The sequence below is a fragment of the Rhineura floridana genome, chromosome 6 (assembly GCF_030035675.1).
Source record: "Rhineura floridana isolate rRhiFlo1 chromosome 6, rRhiFlo1.hap2, whole genome shotgun sequence".
Taxonomy (NCBI): domain Eukaryota; kingdom Metazoa; phylum Chordata; class Lepidosauria; order Squamata; family Rhineuridae; genus Rhineura; species Rhineura floridana.
In genome coordinates, this window is record NC_084485.1 from 50077880 (window position 1) to 50095315 (window position 17436).

General features: G+C 39.5%; 1 protein-coding gene across 2 annotated transcripts in view; it reads right to left on the reverse strand.

The window, feature by feature from the left end:
• Window positions 1-17436, reverse strand: part of KDM5B (lysine demethylase 5B) — a 97762-nt gene that overhangs the window by 61746 nt on the left and 18580 nt on the right. For both annotated transcript variants that reach the window (XM_061631780.1, XM_061631781.1), the window contains exons 2-10: window positions 16418-16495; window positions 13840-13962; window positions 13277-13447; window positions 9641-9697; window positions 5647-5781; window positions 4276-4378; window positions 3600-3709; window positions 2447-2605; window positions 984-1103 (exon numbers count right to left, since the gene is read on the reverse strand). In XM_061631780.1, the coding sequence (XP_061487764.1) occupies window positions 984-1103; window positions 2447-2605; window positions 3600-3709; window positions 4276-4378; window positions 5647-5781; window positions 9641-9697; window positions 13277-13447; window positions 13840-13962; window positions 16418-16495 (1056 nt within the window). The remainder of the gene's footprint in view (window positions 1-983; window positions 1104-2446; window positions 2606-3599; window positions 3710-4275; window positions 4379-5646; window positions 5782-9640; window positions 9698-13276; window positions 13448-13839; window positions 13963-16417; window positions 16496-17436) is intronic.

Sequence of the window (17436 nt, forward strand, 5' to 3'; positions counted from 1 at the left end):
CCGAAGGCAGTCGTGGCGAGATTTAAAATGCCACAGAACGAGCCGGGGGAGGCGGGGCAGCCCAACCAGAAAGGGACACTGAAAGTAGAAAGAGACGCAGCCACAGGCTCTGGAGAAAAAACTAAGGGAGCTGCCGCGAAAATAGGCGGCGAGTTGAAAAAAGAGTGGCGGCGCAAGGCAGAGAGCTGCAGCCGCAAGCTCCTAGATTAAGTCTGCGTCCGCCGGCTGGGGAAGGGAGAACCACAGCCGCTGTCTCCCAGAATCACCGTTCGGCTAGGCAGGGAGCTGCAGCCGCAAGCTCCTGGAGTAAGTCTGCATACGCCGACTGAGGAAGGGAGAACCGCAGCCGCGGTCTCCCAGAATCGCCATTTGGCTAGGCAGGGAGCTGCAGCCGCAAGCTCCCATAACAAGGCTGCGTCCGCTGCCTTAGGAAGGGAGAACCGCAGCCGCGGTCTCCCAGTAAATAGCTAGGGACTAAGCGAAAAAAATAGACAAAAAGGGGACCCCCCTTAAGTACAAAGACAAACAAAGTACAGTCAGTCCCACAGACTCTAAAGTAAAAGACAGAGGGAAGGAAATAACGTGGAATACACACACAAAACCTCCACACCCTGTCACACAAATACACAAAAACTTATCTAGACGCAAGCTATATATCCAACTTGCACGGACGAAGGCAAGAATGAACTGGAGAGTGGGAGGGGCCTGACGCCCCTAGTCTTGACTTCAAAAACATTCTTGCCTTCAGACGATAGGTGGAGCTATAACCCGCTTGATGGCAGTCCTTCTATGGAAAATAATACCACCACCATCCACTTTATAGGTATGAGATAAAAACCATTAGCATTTAGTTTCCCATCCCCATTTCAAACTCATAACTAAGGAGTTCTCAATTTTTTTTCTAGATAACACCACAAGAGTATATTTTAATTAACCCAAATAATGAAACCCAAGAAATAAATTCATTAGAAGTGTAAACATACATGAACTGGCATATTAAAATAATCTGACTTGAAGGCATCTGCCATTTCTCCAAATGTGCGAAGTGTGTAGTCTCGTGCTGCCTGTTCAAAACCAAATGCTTCTTGTGGTTTATTACACTCCTGTGTAATTAAAATATAGCATTGATTTAACAGAGAAACAAATACCATACATAAAGCAAACACTTCTCAAACATATGACAAGATAGACTAGCATGGCTCCAATTTTACAATATGTTGGAAGAGACTGCTGGTTACAGCGCACAGATGGAAACGAAGAACCGCAGGTACAGATGGTACTAAAGTGGGACCTGCTTTTATACTCTCTCCAAAAGCCCCACCACCTTCTTCTCCAAATGAGTACAAGTTGTTGGGGAGAATGATCATTTGGGGACGCAGGGCTGCCTGTGGGAATTTATCATCAATCCTTGATCATGGGGTTAAGTCATTCACAGCTAATGACCCAAGCTGAAGGTCCCCATGGAACATGTATAAAAAAACCAAGACTAATTAGATGATGTGCCAATCATGAGCAACATGGTGGCAGTGGACAGACTGACACCCACAGAGGTGAAACAGATCACTTATAAAGCCAAGTGTGAGGAAACACCAAATGAGGTGTGTGCATGCTCAGTTCTCTCCTTCTAGTATATAAGGGGAGGATGTAGCTGGGTAAGGGAGAGACCAAGAGTTAACTGACTTTGGAAGAGAACAGTAGGAGGGCACTGTAACATACCAGGGGTGGTATCCCACCAACTCATTCCATCAGCACAAGGATTTCTGCTTGTGCAACAGAACTTTCCCCACTCTCCTCCCACAGCATGCCCCCTAAATCTGTTCTGGGGTTTTCCCAACCCTCTGGAGCTGATCTGGAGAGAGCACAAGGTTCACACGGGAACAGGAGGGAGGATGTTCCACTGCACAAATGGAAATTGTTGCAGAATGAGTTAGTAGCATACCGCCCCAGACCCTTAAATTAACTTTGAAGAGGGAACTGCTTACAAGGTGAGTGGGAAAGCTGCTGAAAATAAGACTGCTGTTAACTCCATAAATACAAGACAGCATTGTGAGGGATTCTATGACTAGAAAGGGGCAGACAAACACAGTACTTGATACATGTGGGTGTCCTATGATGAGAAGAATCTTGAACTTACTCCTGGAGGAGTAAAATCTTGAACTTACTCCTGCAGGAATAAAAGACTCACCTGAACCCCTCATTAAATAACAGGGGTTCTGGGGCTCTGACGGTACGTTGAGCCTAAACAAAACTCTTATACTGAAGAGAAGGCAATGCGTAATCGCACACTAGGGTAGGGGGAGGATGAGAGGGAGAAAATGTAGTGACCTCCAAGGTAGGACAGTGAAGAAAAATAGGCATTTTTTAAATATATATTGATATACTTTGGGTGCTGAATTTTATATTTGTGAGGCCTAGGGAAAGAAATTCATCTGTATTTTCTTATTACCTGAGCTAGGCATTGGGGGCATCTCCAATCCCCTTTGGGAACATCATGAAGAGGTGGTATTAAGCAAAAGGTATGATAACTGTCATCACAGCCATCACATAGGAGCAGACGATCCTCGTCATTACCACTACCACATAAGAGACACACATACAAATCCACCTGTAAAACAAAATTGCCAAAGTGAGGGGGAGGGTATTAGTCCCAACATTATCTTATTTATTGTTGTGCACGATTCATGGTAAGAAACCCCCTGATGGATAGATATGATGTAAACATGCAATATTTATGCAGAAACACACTTTAGTTTTGTTTTGATATAAATACATATAAATGAGTATCAAGCTATGAGAACTGCAATCCAAATGCCCTCTGTACTGATGTGGAGCTCTACAAACCTCCCACTGAATGTGCAACCAGAAGCGCTGCTGGCGGGATTCCAGCTGGCAGCACCCCATAGAAAGCCTCAAAACAGGGTATTCCAGAGCAGAGGCTGAACCGGCATAGGACTTCATTGCTGTCACATAATGCCATTGTCCCCAGTCCAATTGTCCCAACTACTTTGCCAATTCCAGGCTGGTGCGATTTGTTTGCATCCCCACCTTCCACCCTGGATAGTGTGAATGGCAGGGCTGTGGATATGATGGTGACCTTGCCACTCCATTAAACTCCACTGCTGCCCAGTCAGGCTTTGGATGAAAAAACTAAAAGTAAAGAATATCTGGTACGCCACCATAAAAAAAATTATCCCACCCTTCTTAGGAGCAAAAGATACATATAGGATCTACTCAGCAACAGTTGTAAAGATTCCAGCATCTCATCTTTTTAAAAAAAGAAGCTTTCACATTAAACAGCAAAATGGAACCTGTGATACAAAATGCAAAAGAAATTTGAAATGGGTCTACTGGACAGCTGAGTGCCAAGACTGAGATCTCAGTCTAAACGAATGATGTAATAGTGGAACCTCAGTTGGACCAGCATTTTACAAAAAACTGTTACACATAATGCATTTCCTAGATTAACCAAGAATAAAAAAGTGTGTCACTGTATTTCACAATATGAAATCCAAAAAATTATTTTTCCACTGCCTAACAACTTCAAGCTCATTGTTTGCTGCAATCAGCATAGAGCCACACACACACAAAAAAGTACTCACTGCATTAAAGCTTTTCTTAGAACGTCCCTTTGGTTTTTCTCTATCTGTTTCCCAAATGGGTTGCTTTTTTTCAACAGCTTCCCGTTTTACTATACCATGAGAATCTTTATCTGATTCAGCAAAATACAAAATACATTTAGAAAATATTACTCTAAAGTGTTTGAGACAAAATAGGAATACATTGAAAAGAATTTAAAACACTTAAAAGAAATCTAGAATTATTTAACTACCCGCTTAAAGAAATCTTAGGTGATTAAATTGTGTAAGTTTTAACCGATCAATTAAATCCACAAGTAAGTAAAAACAAAAGTACTAAATAAATATTGGGTTGGGGTTTTTTTACCATATATGCATGTGCTACAGCAGACAAACTTAGAATAGGCGTTCATCATCCTATGTGAAAGAGTATTTACATGTTTTTCCGAAGTCACATTTTAAACAAAATTTCTCTCATTATAATAAAGGAGCATAAGCTTCATAAAATTCAAAGTTATATTCTAAAATAAACATTTTTTAAAACTGCCTCTATTTTGCAAATACAATATCCAAATGAATACTGGATAGTTTTACACTGTTATGCCAAGTTACAATTTGGATCATAGGGAAGATTCTGTTTTAAAAGTACAATAGACTTAAAGGCAAACATCTGCGACTTTTCCCCCATTGATATACTTACCACTGTCTGGCTCTGGTTTTGCAGGGGTGCTTCCCATTCTCCGTCTCAAGTTGTGAGTTTTGGTTTCCGCAGTTTCTTCCAAATCAATTTTAATATTAGTAGCCTGTTGGGGGTGGTGGTTAGGCTTAATATTTATTTTAACATTTTGTTTGGTACACAATTACCTGTCATGATCTAATTCTATGCAACAATTGACTGTTCCTGAAATAGCTAGTTGTTTATATGTGCTCACAGGTATAGTCTGCCCCCTGCAGTGTAACAACTTATTTATCACAATAGTAATATTACCCAAAGTGAAAGGAAGGGGTGGTTTTGGCTGCTTCCTCAACAGCTGGCATTTGATGTTCCATTATGGCTGCACAGTAATGACAATGCTGGAGAATGTTTGCCTGGAGTATCCCCACACTCCAATTTAGTATTTTATTCCTAAACTAAAAGAATAAGGAACTCCCATTCAGAGACTTTTTGTTCCCTGCTAGAAGTAGGCAGGGGTTTCATGCGCTGATACTGCTCATGCACAGCTCTGGGTGTACACCTAAGTCAAGGTGAAGGTAATCACACAATTTAGGCTAATGCTACATCTTAGAATATTTAGATTTATCTGTTTTAAAACATGCGTGCTGGCATACTATGAAAATTACAAGAAAACAATTCAGACAAGTGGTAAGTGGGGGGGGGGTCCAGAGAGCTAGTAAGTCTCAGATGCTACACTTGATCTAAGGTATCTGAACTAAAGTCTGTACTAGAGGAGACTAAACTAGAGGAATTCAAAAAAAAGTTACACTGCTTAAGACCTCTGGTTTTTAAGGGTGACTTAAATTGTGTGCGAACTAATGATTTCTGGCAAATCACTATTTCTCACCTTTCCTTTACTCTGTAAAGTGGAAATTATATTATTCTACTGAGTTGTTGTGTAGATGACTGCAAGAGATTTTAAACCACTGCACATATCAGAAATGCTGTATAAATTATTAAGATTTAAGATTTCAACAGCTTCAGATAATAAGTGAAACCAGACCCTGGTTTCGAATCTTTGTTAAATGGGAACCCTGATTAGCCTTATCCACAGTTGATGTTAGTGCCAATATACTGAAACCTAAGGCTGGAAGTATCAATCTCACAAGGGAAAGAGGTGTGATCCTACAGCCCACTCATAATCTCTTAAACACAATTAAGAGTATGTCTACATCAGCCCCTAAATAAAACTACACATGATCGTCAGAAGTAGAGGCAGTCTTCCACCTGAAAGTTCATGTGAAAATATTATAACTGCTTTAATTTCTGACAAGGGAAGGAATTCCTTATTAAAGTGCTTTTGTGGTTTGAATTATGGTCTTTTTAGAAATCAGTACATGAGAAGTCAAATCCTACCTCTGATCTCATGCGTTTTGCTCGACGTGCAGGTGGACAAGTTTCAGATGGCTGAACAGACTGTCTTTGAGGAATATCATGGGGCTTATATTCCTTGTCCTTCGTGCTACTGGTAATATCTGGCTTCTGAAGACACTAAAAAAGCAAGCAAAAGTAAATTTTTCCTCTTTATTTCCTAACATATCCTTCACATAAATACAAGTATTTTTAGTAGCTGAAATAACATGCCCATATTCACTACAGATGGATTTGGATAACCAGTCTCCACTTTCTATAATGATTTAAGAATGGCAAAATTATTTGAAAAGAAAAGAAAAACAGCTAATCTGTCATAGTTTTTTGTGTTCTATGTGGCATTCCAGCAGTAACTGCAGAGGTAAATCTAGATCCAGACAATCTGGCAATAATGACAACAAATGGAAGCAGTTATAAGAAAAACAGATTGTGGCCGTTTACATCCAAGGTACTCTCCAAGGGGCCTGAAAAATTGTTCTTGACAATTTAAGCATTTCTGTGGGTTGCTATTGATAATGATATTTGAGTTTTTCTGGGCAGTGGGAAGAAGGAAATACCAAATCTGCTATGAATACATTGAAGTATTAGATGTTTATCTCTCTCTTCATTCCTAGAGGAGTGCACATGGTTCCTTCCCCCCAACAATTTATTGTCACAACAATCCTGTGAGATAAGGTTAGGGGGGAAAGTGACTGGCTCAAGGCCCCTCAGGAGTTTCATGGCTGTGCATGAATTTGAACTTAAGTTTTCTCAGTCCTTGTCCAACTGCTACACTCCAAACACTAGTTCTCAGTTAGCCACAGATCATTAAATGTTTTGCTGAAGATGCAAAGAGCACAAGTACTTATCAAGAAGTTATCAAGTATTAATGTTTTGCTATTAGGAAAAAAAGGAAAATATTCATATTATAAATGTGATCAATCTCTTCCACCAAATATAACTAAAACATTAAGGTTATCTTTGGAGGTCCCATTCTGGGTCAGATGGGTGGCTATTGGGGAGAGGGCCTTTTGGTTGTTGTACCTTGCCTTTGGAAAACTTTCCCCAAAGAGGCTCAAATGGCATGTATTCTCATCTCTTCTTGGCCCAGGCAAATATCTTTTTTATTTTCCCATGACTTTGCAAACTTGCCCTCAAAATCTTCTCCAACGGTTGGATAAGATTTGAGGAGTGCTCGGGGTGGGTGGGTTGCAGAGTGGAGGACAGAATGATGCAGTCTCACTGCATGTCCTAAAGTCTACTTGCATAACTTTGATACTCTCTATTTAAAATCTATTTTATCAAATTTGTTACCCTTCCTGGGAGCTTAATACTGAAAGGTGTGGCAGATCTTTAAACAGATTAACAAAATAGAAAGGATTTGAAAAAAGACTGTGCTACAACTCTTCTAAATGCAGCAAATATGGGCAATTTACAGATAAGAACTATGAAAAAAGTCTAGCTCTGACAATTAAAAACTATTAACCTTTTGTCAAAAAAATGTACAGAGATTCTAAAACAGTAAACAGAAAAAGATGAAACCTTTCCATTGTACAATCACAAGTAGCAATTTACATTCTTGAAACAGAACAAAAGAATAAAGTAAACAATTACATGAAGAACTTCATTAGCCGCACAACGTGTGTCATGTCTTTTAGCCTGTGGGCAGGAACTATCTTGTTTTAATTGACTCTATATATGACCCTCTGGGAGCCAGGGTACAAATGCTCTAAATAAAGTAACATGTTTACAATTATGAAGAAGTTTTTAAGCACAGGTTGGATGGCCACCTATCTGAAATGTTAAAGTAATGGTTTCCTGCGCTGGCAAAGGGCTAGTCTAGATTGGTTGTATTCAATATAGTGCTAAAGTGAATGTTCCATCAGCATAAGGATTAATCCTTACACAACAGAATGTTCTCTCCCTCTCCTGCCCCCATGTGCACCCCATATCTGTTCTGTGGGTTCCCCCAATCCTCTGGAACAGATTTTGGGACAGCATGAGGCACACACCGAGGGGGAAGAGAGGGGAAAGTCCAGTTGTGCTAGCACTATTTCATCCAATACTGCCTGATGACCTCTGATGTTCCTCCCAACTTTACGATTCATCCACCATTTGGGTCCAACAAAGAGTAAACGTTTTTCAATTCCCCTGCCTCCCATTTTTTTTAACCCATTAGGTCCAAGAATATATCTGTTTAGAAAAACATTTTAGTTTATTAAGATCTCTTCTGGTAAGTTCTCAACAGGAGAAAAGCCAAAAGCCAATTTTTTTTAGAAGTTAGGATGGGGGAACTGCAGGCCATCAGACAATATATCTCAATAAGCCAGTTTGTTTATGTACCACTGATTCTTCATAGGATCCAGAAGAATATCCCTGCTTCTAGTGGAGCTAGGTAGCTGACAGAAAGCTATTTTTTCCGTGAAACCTTCTGTCTAGAAGTTATATATCAGCAGATACTCAATACACATATATAAATTTCATTTTGTTGGCATTTATTTGTACCTGCCAAGTCTGGCACTATTCCAATAGTAATGTCTGACTTTTTTGAGAATAAGGGAGAAAATAGATGTGATGCAAGAAAGCCAATTACCCACTTTTTAAAAAATACTTTGATAAAATCACTATGGGGAGGAGTGCCTCAAAGCAATGGTGCTGGAGGAGTGGGCTGATTCCTTCTCCTTCCTACACGTTTTTCCTAGTCTAAACCCCCTGCGCAGCTATTATTAGTTCTGCTGGGGAAAAGATTCAGCCAAGGTAAAGGTACCTGTATTTTTCCTCAGCAGGAATAACAGCAGTTTTGCCGGGGGGGGGGGCGAGGCAACACATAACGTTGCTTTTCCGATATTAAAAAAAGAAAAACAAATGATGTCACATGTGTTTTGGCACTAGGATGCCATTGTGCTAAACCTATAGACACAAGTTCTCTATAGATTGTACAGAGACACCATGAGAAATAATTCTCAAGCTTTTGATCATTACCTTTCTGCCAGTGATGCTTCTAAATATGTTTCCCAGCAACTCATACCGCTGTACTTATTACCAAGTGTTGTCTGCAGCAAAATGTGGTGCAGAGGTAAAACCACAGGGTGGTGGCATGGGGCTGTCCAGGCAAGGGAAAAGCCATGGTCTGGATTCATTCCAAGGATCTCTCTCTGCTTAACCCTGACCATCATGCCTTTTAATTAACCAGAACTAGGATCAATTATCAATCTCCTAACAAAACCACTTCACGAAAAAGGAGGTATGGTGTTTGACTTTTCTCTACAGAAAAAGAATCCAAAAGCTCGAGAAGAGCCTGAGCCGCAGGCCGTCGCCATTTCGGACTGGTGTACCGCCCCTTGAAATAGTTGTAAGTTCAGGCGACACAGAATGCCTTTCCTGGATATTTTTTTTAATATAATGTTATTTGCTATTTAATTTATTTTTTTGTACAATGTATTGCTTATTGATGTATTGCTTTATTGATGTATTTTTATATTTGTGTTTACTTTTTCTGTAAGCTGCCTTGAGGGCCTTTTGGCCAAAAGGCGGGGTATAAATAAACATTAACGTAACGTAACCAATAAACCAAAATTCCAAAGCAGGTTGTAAACCCTCATCAAAGCGCTAATTGTTCTCCTGAGCAAGATTAGAATTCAAACAAAAATCTATGAAGATATAAGTAGAGGGCAGGGAATCATAATAATCATGATTGATAAGAAATTATTCTGCATCCAACAACAACAATTGTCTGCAGTACAGAAGGTTTATATATGGAAATAAAAGAAATCTTCGTACCAGGAGAATAATCCAATATGTGTGTACAGAACTATTAGTGAAAGGCATACTGAAATCCTGCAAGCAAATGAGACCAAAAACACATCGTTTCATGCAATGCCTTGATGCAGTTCACAGAATATAGAAATATTTTGCAAAGGAGGATGGAGAGGAAGCACCTAAAACAGCTTAGAACAGAGACAGGGAAGAATTGTCTTTTCTTAAAAAATGTTGAACATACCTTTTCCAGAACTGCATCATCCACTAAACACATCAGTTTGGAACAAATGTCAGGTGCCTATTGCAAGAGAGAGCTTGGAGAGTTATAATTTAAAGAACTGTGACCTTGTGAAGTGAGGTCACAAGTAGCCATTTGAAAATAATTTCCTTTAAAGTGGCCCTTTTTAAAAAAAACTGCAAGTTTCATTTTGGAAATATCAAGAAACCTTAACCAGGACAAGATTTTCAATAATAGTACATGGTCACTGAGGAGCCCTGTTTTAAGATTAAATTTAAGTATCTTCTTCTTTATGATCCTATTACAGTAACTATGAAAACATGATTACATGAGGCCAAAGTAGCAGCTCTTCACAAGAAGCCACTATGACTATTTAGCCTTTAGAGCAAAACACATCAGACTATTGAGAAGACCTGTAATGATTTACTGGTTTGTACTAGACAGACAATAGGAATGTACACACAAAGGTGACTGATGATAGTAGTAAGATCACTTTTCACTAAGGCATAAAAATCAAGTATTTTTATTCAAAAACGTTTGTTCTTATATATTAGCATTTTGATAAATGTAAAGCAAAAAAATCAGGGCTTTAAAAATACATGTAAATATGCTTAATTGAGAAAATATGAATTTTATTTTTACACCCTAAACATACCATTATGGTTATTTGGTACAAACAAAAGCATCTATTTGTTAAGAGTTAATTCATACAACGCTTTTAGTCCATCAGCAGCTATGGTTTCAGTTGGCCTATTACAGCTACATCATCCCACAGTAAGGAGGTTCTCTGCATGCCATCAAAACATCTTGTTAAACCACACATTAACATGGATGCAAACACAGCTATTGTAACCTTATGACACAAAGACCACTGAGTTTAAAAGACCCATCATATTGCAACATAGGATAAACAATAGCTTTCTACATGAACTTTCTATATGAACACATGCCTATATTAGAGACATGACTAGAGTTCAGGTTTGACTGCCGCATCAATTACCCCCATACATCCATAGCCTTCACTGTGTACTACAGCTAACTCAGTGAATAAGCACCATAGCGCCACACAGACCTACAGGTAATGCAAACATAGCAATTTAACTGAGATAAAAAACCCTTGTGCTAAAATGAGAAGCTTTTTTGCAACTTCAGATTTTAATTAAAAAGCCTACTTGCCCTTCTGAATTTGTAATTTACAATACAATTGCTAAAGATAACCCAGAACACAATCATTATTCCAACTTCTGTTTCCTTTTCTTTAAAAAAATATATTTTAAATTCAGGGTACAACAGCACACATAAAAAATGTAGATATAAAAGAATCATATAAAGGGAAAGAAGTAAAGTAAGAAGAGAGAGTAGACAGACAATATATACAGACAAAGATCCAACTTCTCTCACTTTTCAAAGTAGAAATGCTGTTTATCATACCAAACTAGTCCTTAAAAGTAAACTTACAAAGCCTAATATATGTATTCTTTGGAACTATCTTTTAACTCCAAATGCATTCCTCAATTATTTAGATAGAAATTTCCAGAGAAATTGCCTGTAAATATTTAAAACCTCTGTATTTGTTGAAAAATAAATTTCTTTAACTGTGATTCTCACTTTATTTTTAAAAAGAGTTTGATTGGGTCTGCATCACCCTGCATCATGAAGCTCATCCCATTCTGTTAATTTATTTATCTGATATATTTCTACCGTTTTTAGGGCTTGCAACAAAAATGTTAACACAAACCAACTGATAACAGCATCAGATAAAATACAGATTAAAAAATAGTACCAAACAAGAAGTCAGTAAAAAAATAAAAAGCTTGACAAAATTAAAAAATACTAGGACTCACTTATAGATCATAAGAGCAGGAACTAAGCAGAGTTCTAAGGCAGGTGTGGGGAACCTTTGGCCCTCCAGATGTTGCTGAACTACAACTCCCATTGGCCACGTTTACTGGGGCTGATGAGAGTTGTAGTTCAGCAACATCTGAAGAGCCAAAGTTCCCCACTTCTGTTCTAGGGGGAAGGAATTCTACAAGTGTGGGGTCACCACTAAATAGGCCAAGTGCTTGAGACCTGACAACCTGAGTGGTGGACCCGACAGCAGCATCTTGGAGGCCAATCTTAACGTCAAGGCAGGTTCATATGGGTCTATATGGTCAAATAACCTGGTCCCAAGCTAGACAGTACTTTAAAAGTCAGTACCAACACTTAGCCCAGAAATGACCAAGTTAACCAAGACAACCAATGCAAAATTGGTATGATATAATCAAGCAACCTAGTGCCCACAAACAGGTGTTTCCAGACTATCTTCAAAGGCAACTCTAAATAGTAGTCTAATCTGGATGTAACCAGTGCACATGTAACTGGCTCCTGGCCATAAAAGAGCTATTACTCTTAAGAGAACATCTGCTTTGCGTGCAGAAGATCTCGGGTTCAGTCCCCAGCATCTCCATGTAGGGCTGGGAATGTCCCATTTGAAACCCTGGAGTGCCACTACCAGCAGCGTAGGCAATACTGTACTAGATGGACCAATGGTTCTTATGTTCCTGTATATGGTCTAAACTCATAAACTGGCCTTTGATAAAAGGAAGCCTATACTTTCCAGATATATTTCTACCTTGTTAGTAAAGCAGCACAATTTTGGGCCCTAACTGGAGCCTAATCTACCCAGGGCCAGCACTAGAGGGCAGCCAGGTCGGGCCCTGGCCGAGGACCCCTGAAGGGCGCCTCCTTAGGGTGGGAGGGTAGTGCTCCCATTCAGTGGCACCATCGACTCCTGACCCTGCCACAGATCACAGAGAGGGAGCTTCAGGCACCCCCCCCCATACAGACCACGCAGGCTTTAATAAGCCCAACATGCACACACCACCTTCTTCTCCTGTTGCTGTGAATTTATGCATGCCTGCCATCAACCAAGATGGCGGCAGAGGCTTCCCTAAGTGCACATGGCATTCACATGAGGCAACGGGAGAGGTAGGTGGGTCATGCAGGCGGGCACTGCGGGTCTAGCACAGGCGCCCAAGGACCCAGTCATGCCTGGTGCCAGCCCTGAATCTACCTATCTTTTCAGATATATTAGCTTATTAGATACCAACTACACAACTAACTACACTTTAATCACTTTTGGGACCAAGAAAGTAAAGTGATTACTCCCATTCAATGGAAGCAAGGAAGGAACCCAAGCAGGCTCAAAGTGCATGTAGCTCAGGTGATTAGCACACTGAAATGAAAACTGTAGAAAGTGCTGCAAGGAGCCCTCAAGGACAGCAGCAGTTTCAGATATGGTTCAAAACCCAACTATCTTAAGATTTTAAGGAAGAAGCAAAGTGATCCAAACCACTTCCTTTCTTCTAGGCAAGAACAGCCATTATAAATGCCAACGTCTTAATAAAGGGGATAAAAATACGAAAAACAGAAAATATACAACAGGCTGTGTCTTTGGGTTCAGTGAAATCTTCAAAAATTAAATAAACTTTTTCATGACTCTGCTGTATTAAGTTTTCTTTTGGGATTCCTAAAGCATTCACCCTCGAAAATAAAAAATAAAAAGCAAAGTTGAAAAATTTGAGAACTCTTTCATACAGTGGAAAAAGAGTCCATTTGTTAAAAGTTCACAATCTCTGCAAAGTAATCAGAACTCACCAGTAGACTAGCTCCACTCTGGAATAAGTTGTATGGATAAAGAATGCGTTCATAATGAGCACGAATATGTGAACCCACAGCTTTGCCAGGAGCAAACCCCATCTTGGTGGCTATTTTAGTCCATTTTCTGTCTTTACAGACCAAGTCAAATCCACCTTCTTCTGCAACTAGCTGAAAAAGAAAAGGCCTGCACATAAAAATCTATGCACTTAGAAGGTCATTTCTGACAAACATCATTCAGAAAAAGAAACTGTTTTGCTTCAATGCACAGGTGATATTTTATAAATAAATGTCACACATTCAGATAAAGATATCACTTTAACACAATGATTTAGCATGCCAGACAAAAGCAAACATTTAATTAATCAATACAACTACCTATGCCCTATTTGTCTAGATGCTAAATTCTAAAATATTTATCAACTCAAAGGCCTTCAGGACTAAACAAGTCTACAATAACGTGCTTACTAGTGAAAAGAAACATGACTTCAGCCTAAAAACATGAAACTTACCCTACTGGACTGCCTTCAAGTCGATTCCAACTTATGGCAACCCTAACTTACCCTATTAAGCTGGAACAAATCCAAGATCTTCCTTTCCACATGCGGAATTTTCAGCATGCATCCTTGAAGTTCCCAGAACTTTGCAATCTGGTCCAGAAAATTCAGTTTTACCCGGGTTTGAGCCTGTTCAAACACAGTGTGGATTTATTACACAGCTTAGCTTAGTTATCATTTTTAAGTACCAATTTAATAGTCTCCTATCCATTTTGATTATTCAACAAAGAAACTGAAAATGAAGATGATCACTGGCTCTTCATGCTAAGAAACACGCATTCTCTGGTGCTGCAAGCAGCAGCATGGAGGAAGCATCTGCTGTACTTTTGAGCAACCATTACACCACCCAAATGAGACTGTTCTGCACAAATACAGATGACATTATTTGTTTAAACTACTCCTGCTTCTTTAAAATGACAAAAATAATAATCATCTGAAATTTGGGGTAGAATGTGATTCCAAACAAAGTGAAAAGGAGCTTGTAGAATGACAGAACAAGTTTAAACAGTTTTGAAAACTGTCAGCACACCCTCAAACAGCAGTTTGGGCCCACCATCTTGAAAATGCATCAACAGGAATTTATTTTATTTATTAAATTTATATCCCACCCTTCCTCTCAAAGGGAGCCCAGGGCGGCAAGCAGAAGATAAAGCACTAAAAACATCTTTAAAACATCTTCTGAGGCACCTCCACATCTTGACCATTGGAAAAGAGTAAGTGGGACTCAAGGTCACATAAAATATGTCATGGGCCAAGATAGTTAGAGAAAAGTAGCAAAGATGCGATATAAAGTTGATTTCTCCTAAAGTCTCTCCCCAATGAACCACCAGTGTGGTTTTCCAGTGCATGTGAAGGACTCCTTCTCCACATATCTACAACATTTCAAACTTTCCACTTCTCCATATGCTATTTCTGGTCTCACACACAATGTGGATACTATTTTAGGATACTATCTCATTCATTGAGGTCAGCCGAGGTGGCCCTCTTGGTGTGCTGTACTTTAGAGAAGTGCATTTGGCAATAACCAGGAAGAGGGCCTTCTCTGTAGCAACACCTTCCCTATGGAACCATCTCCCTCTTCAGCTAAGACATGCACCAACAACAACCATTATGTTTCAGCACTTCATGAAGACACACTTGGGCTCCCAGGCATTTGCTGGTGTTTGATTCCAGAGTATGTTATCACGTTTTAATTTGTTTTGTGGATGGGTTTTTACTGACTTAAATTGTTTAATTTGTTTATACCTTTGTACATTGCCTTGGGATGCTGCATGAAAGGCAGTATAAAAATACCTAAACAAAATAATAAATAAATACATCAATACTCTGGGAAACTAAATATTGATCAGAAAAATATGGGGTCTTAAAGATTTTGTAAAAAAGTCAAAATGTATGAGAAACCAGACTGAGTGCCAGCAGTTGAGGCTTTCCAATTGGAATTATGCCTTAATCAGTTCCTCACACAACCACTCAGCTGTTGAGGGAGAACCATAGAACTCCTCCATCTAGACGAATAGGCCACAGCAGAATGGAGGCTAAGCACCACATTCCAAGAACAGGTGCAAACTCACATCCAGCAGATGCCGAACCACCTGACTGGTCATGCCTTCCCTTTCCGCACCAGAAAAAAATGCAGGGGCACACACAGACACAAATTCTGGAGGAGCACAGATCTCACTGTGCAGGGATTGCATGGGGGAAGTGCAGACTTTTTAGCCAGAGAACATACTATCATAGCAACCCATAGCAACTAGAAAGGTGAACACATAAAGAAATCTGGGCTCTGATGGCAAGATGCATTTGTCAAGATCTGCTCAATGGAACAACCAGTTGACCATCATACTTCTGTGTTGTGAAGAAAAGAAACATTTTAGAATATCCATGGGCTTACACTTGTCCATCACTAATTTTAAGACTTTGTATTCCAGGATATAGTTCAAGTTTATTTATTCAGTTCAGCCGCTCTAATTATAATTTGAATTTCCTGTTTATATACACGAAATCTAAAAAGCAGGGCTGTGGAGTCAGTACGCCAGACCTTCAACTCCGACTCTGACTCCTCTATTTTTCTACTGTCCGACTCCGACTTCTTCATAAATGGCAAATGTATATTAACTAGTAATAACACATCTACTGTAGTAAAATGGTAGCACAAGGCATTTCATCACCACCACGTGAAGCCAGAGCTTGGAAAAGTTACTTTTTTGAACTACAACTCCTACGAGCCCAATCCCTGGGGCTGATGGGAGTTGTAGTTTAAAAAAGTAACTTTTCCAAGCTCTGGATTCACGTGGTGGTGATGAAATGCCTTGTGCTACCATTTTACTACAGTAAATTTGTTATTACTAGTTAATATACATTTGCCATTTATGAAGGAGTCGGAGTCAGAATCGGTACATTTCTACCGACTCCAGCTCCACCCAAAATTGCTCCCAACTCCGACTCTGACTCCACGACTCTGACTCCAAAGCCCTGCTAAAAAGTATGTCTGGAAAATAGACTTTTAATTTAAAAACACTGCATATTTCTCAACACAAGTTTAGGTACCCACTGCAAAATAATCTACATTAGTTTAATTCATTACCTCCAACTCATTCAGCCTTTGGATTCGTGGAGTAAAATGAAGTTTATCAACATCACATGCAAATGGAGGCTGCCAGTCCTAGGAGAGGGGGAGAAGTCAACGGAGAGAAGAGAATTGTTTTAATATGTTGACAGACCAAATTGAAACACAATTAAAAAGATCTCATTCACTGTATTTTCAGATGTAGAAAAATCTAACAGAAAAATATAGTTCACTTAGTTACTAGCATTAAAACAAAGAGTGTGACCTATCGTAAATAAACATGTCAACTAATTGATGCTTGCAACATTTTATATTCACACTGAGCAAATACCACTTGAGTATCATTACTTTAATTATTTCTTAATGCTGAGTATCCGCAACAAGAACAAAGACATTGTTCATTGTTCTGCTACATGTAAAGCACTCTACCACAGAAGATAATGAGAATGCCCCTACATGTGTGGGGCTATGTTACAGCCTTTGGTTTAGGTCTAAGAATTTCCTAGTTCCCATTAGGTAGCCTCTGAGACCTATATACATTCACTAGATTTCTTCACATATTTATAGCTTGACCTCTACTTCACTTTTTCTCTCTTGAAGTTCAATATAGCACAAAAACCTGCAACATTAGAAGCTTGGCTGCTCAAACTTATCACCCAACCTACACTTGAGTTACAAGTCAGGAACTAAAAAGTTGAAGGCCAGAATACGGTGGGTGGAAATCCTTGAAAGGGGGGAACTGTACCCCCTGGCCTGAAATGGCAAAAAAATTACAAACCTTATGAAATATATCTCTTTCAGAATGAGAAGAGCCATGCTGGATCTCGCCAAAAGTCCTTCTAGTCCAGCACTCTGTTCTCACAATAGCCAACCAGATGCCCACATGCAGAACCTGAGCATAACAGCACTCTTTCCACCTGCAATTCCCAGCAACTGATATTCAAAGGCATACAGCCTTTTTCACAGCTGCCACACCTGTGGCTTGATATCTTCTTCAAGCTACCCACTATGACACCAAGGTCTCATTCCTGGCCAGT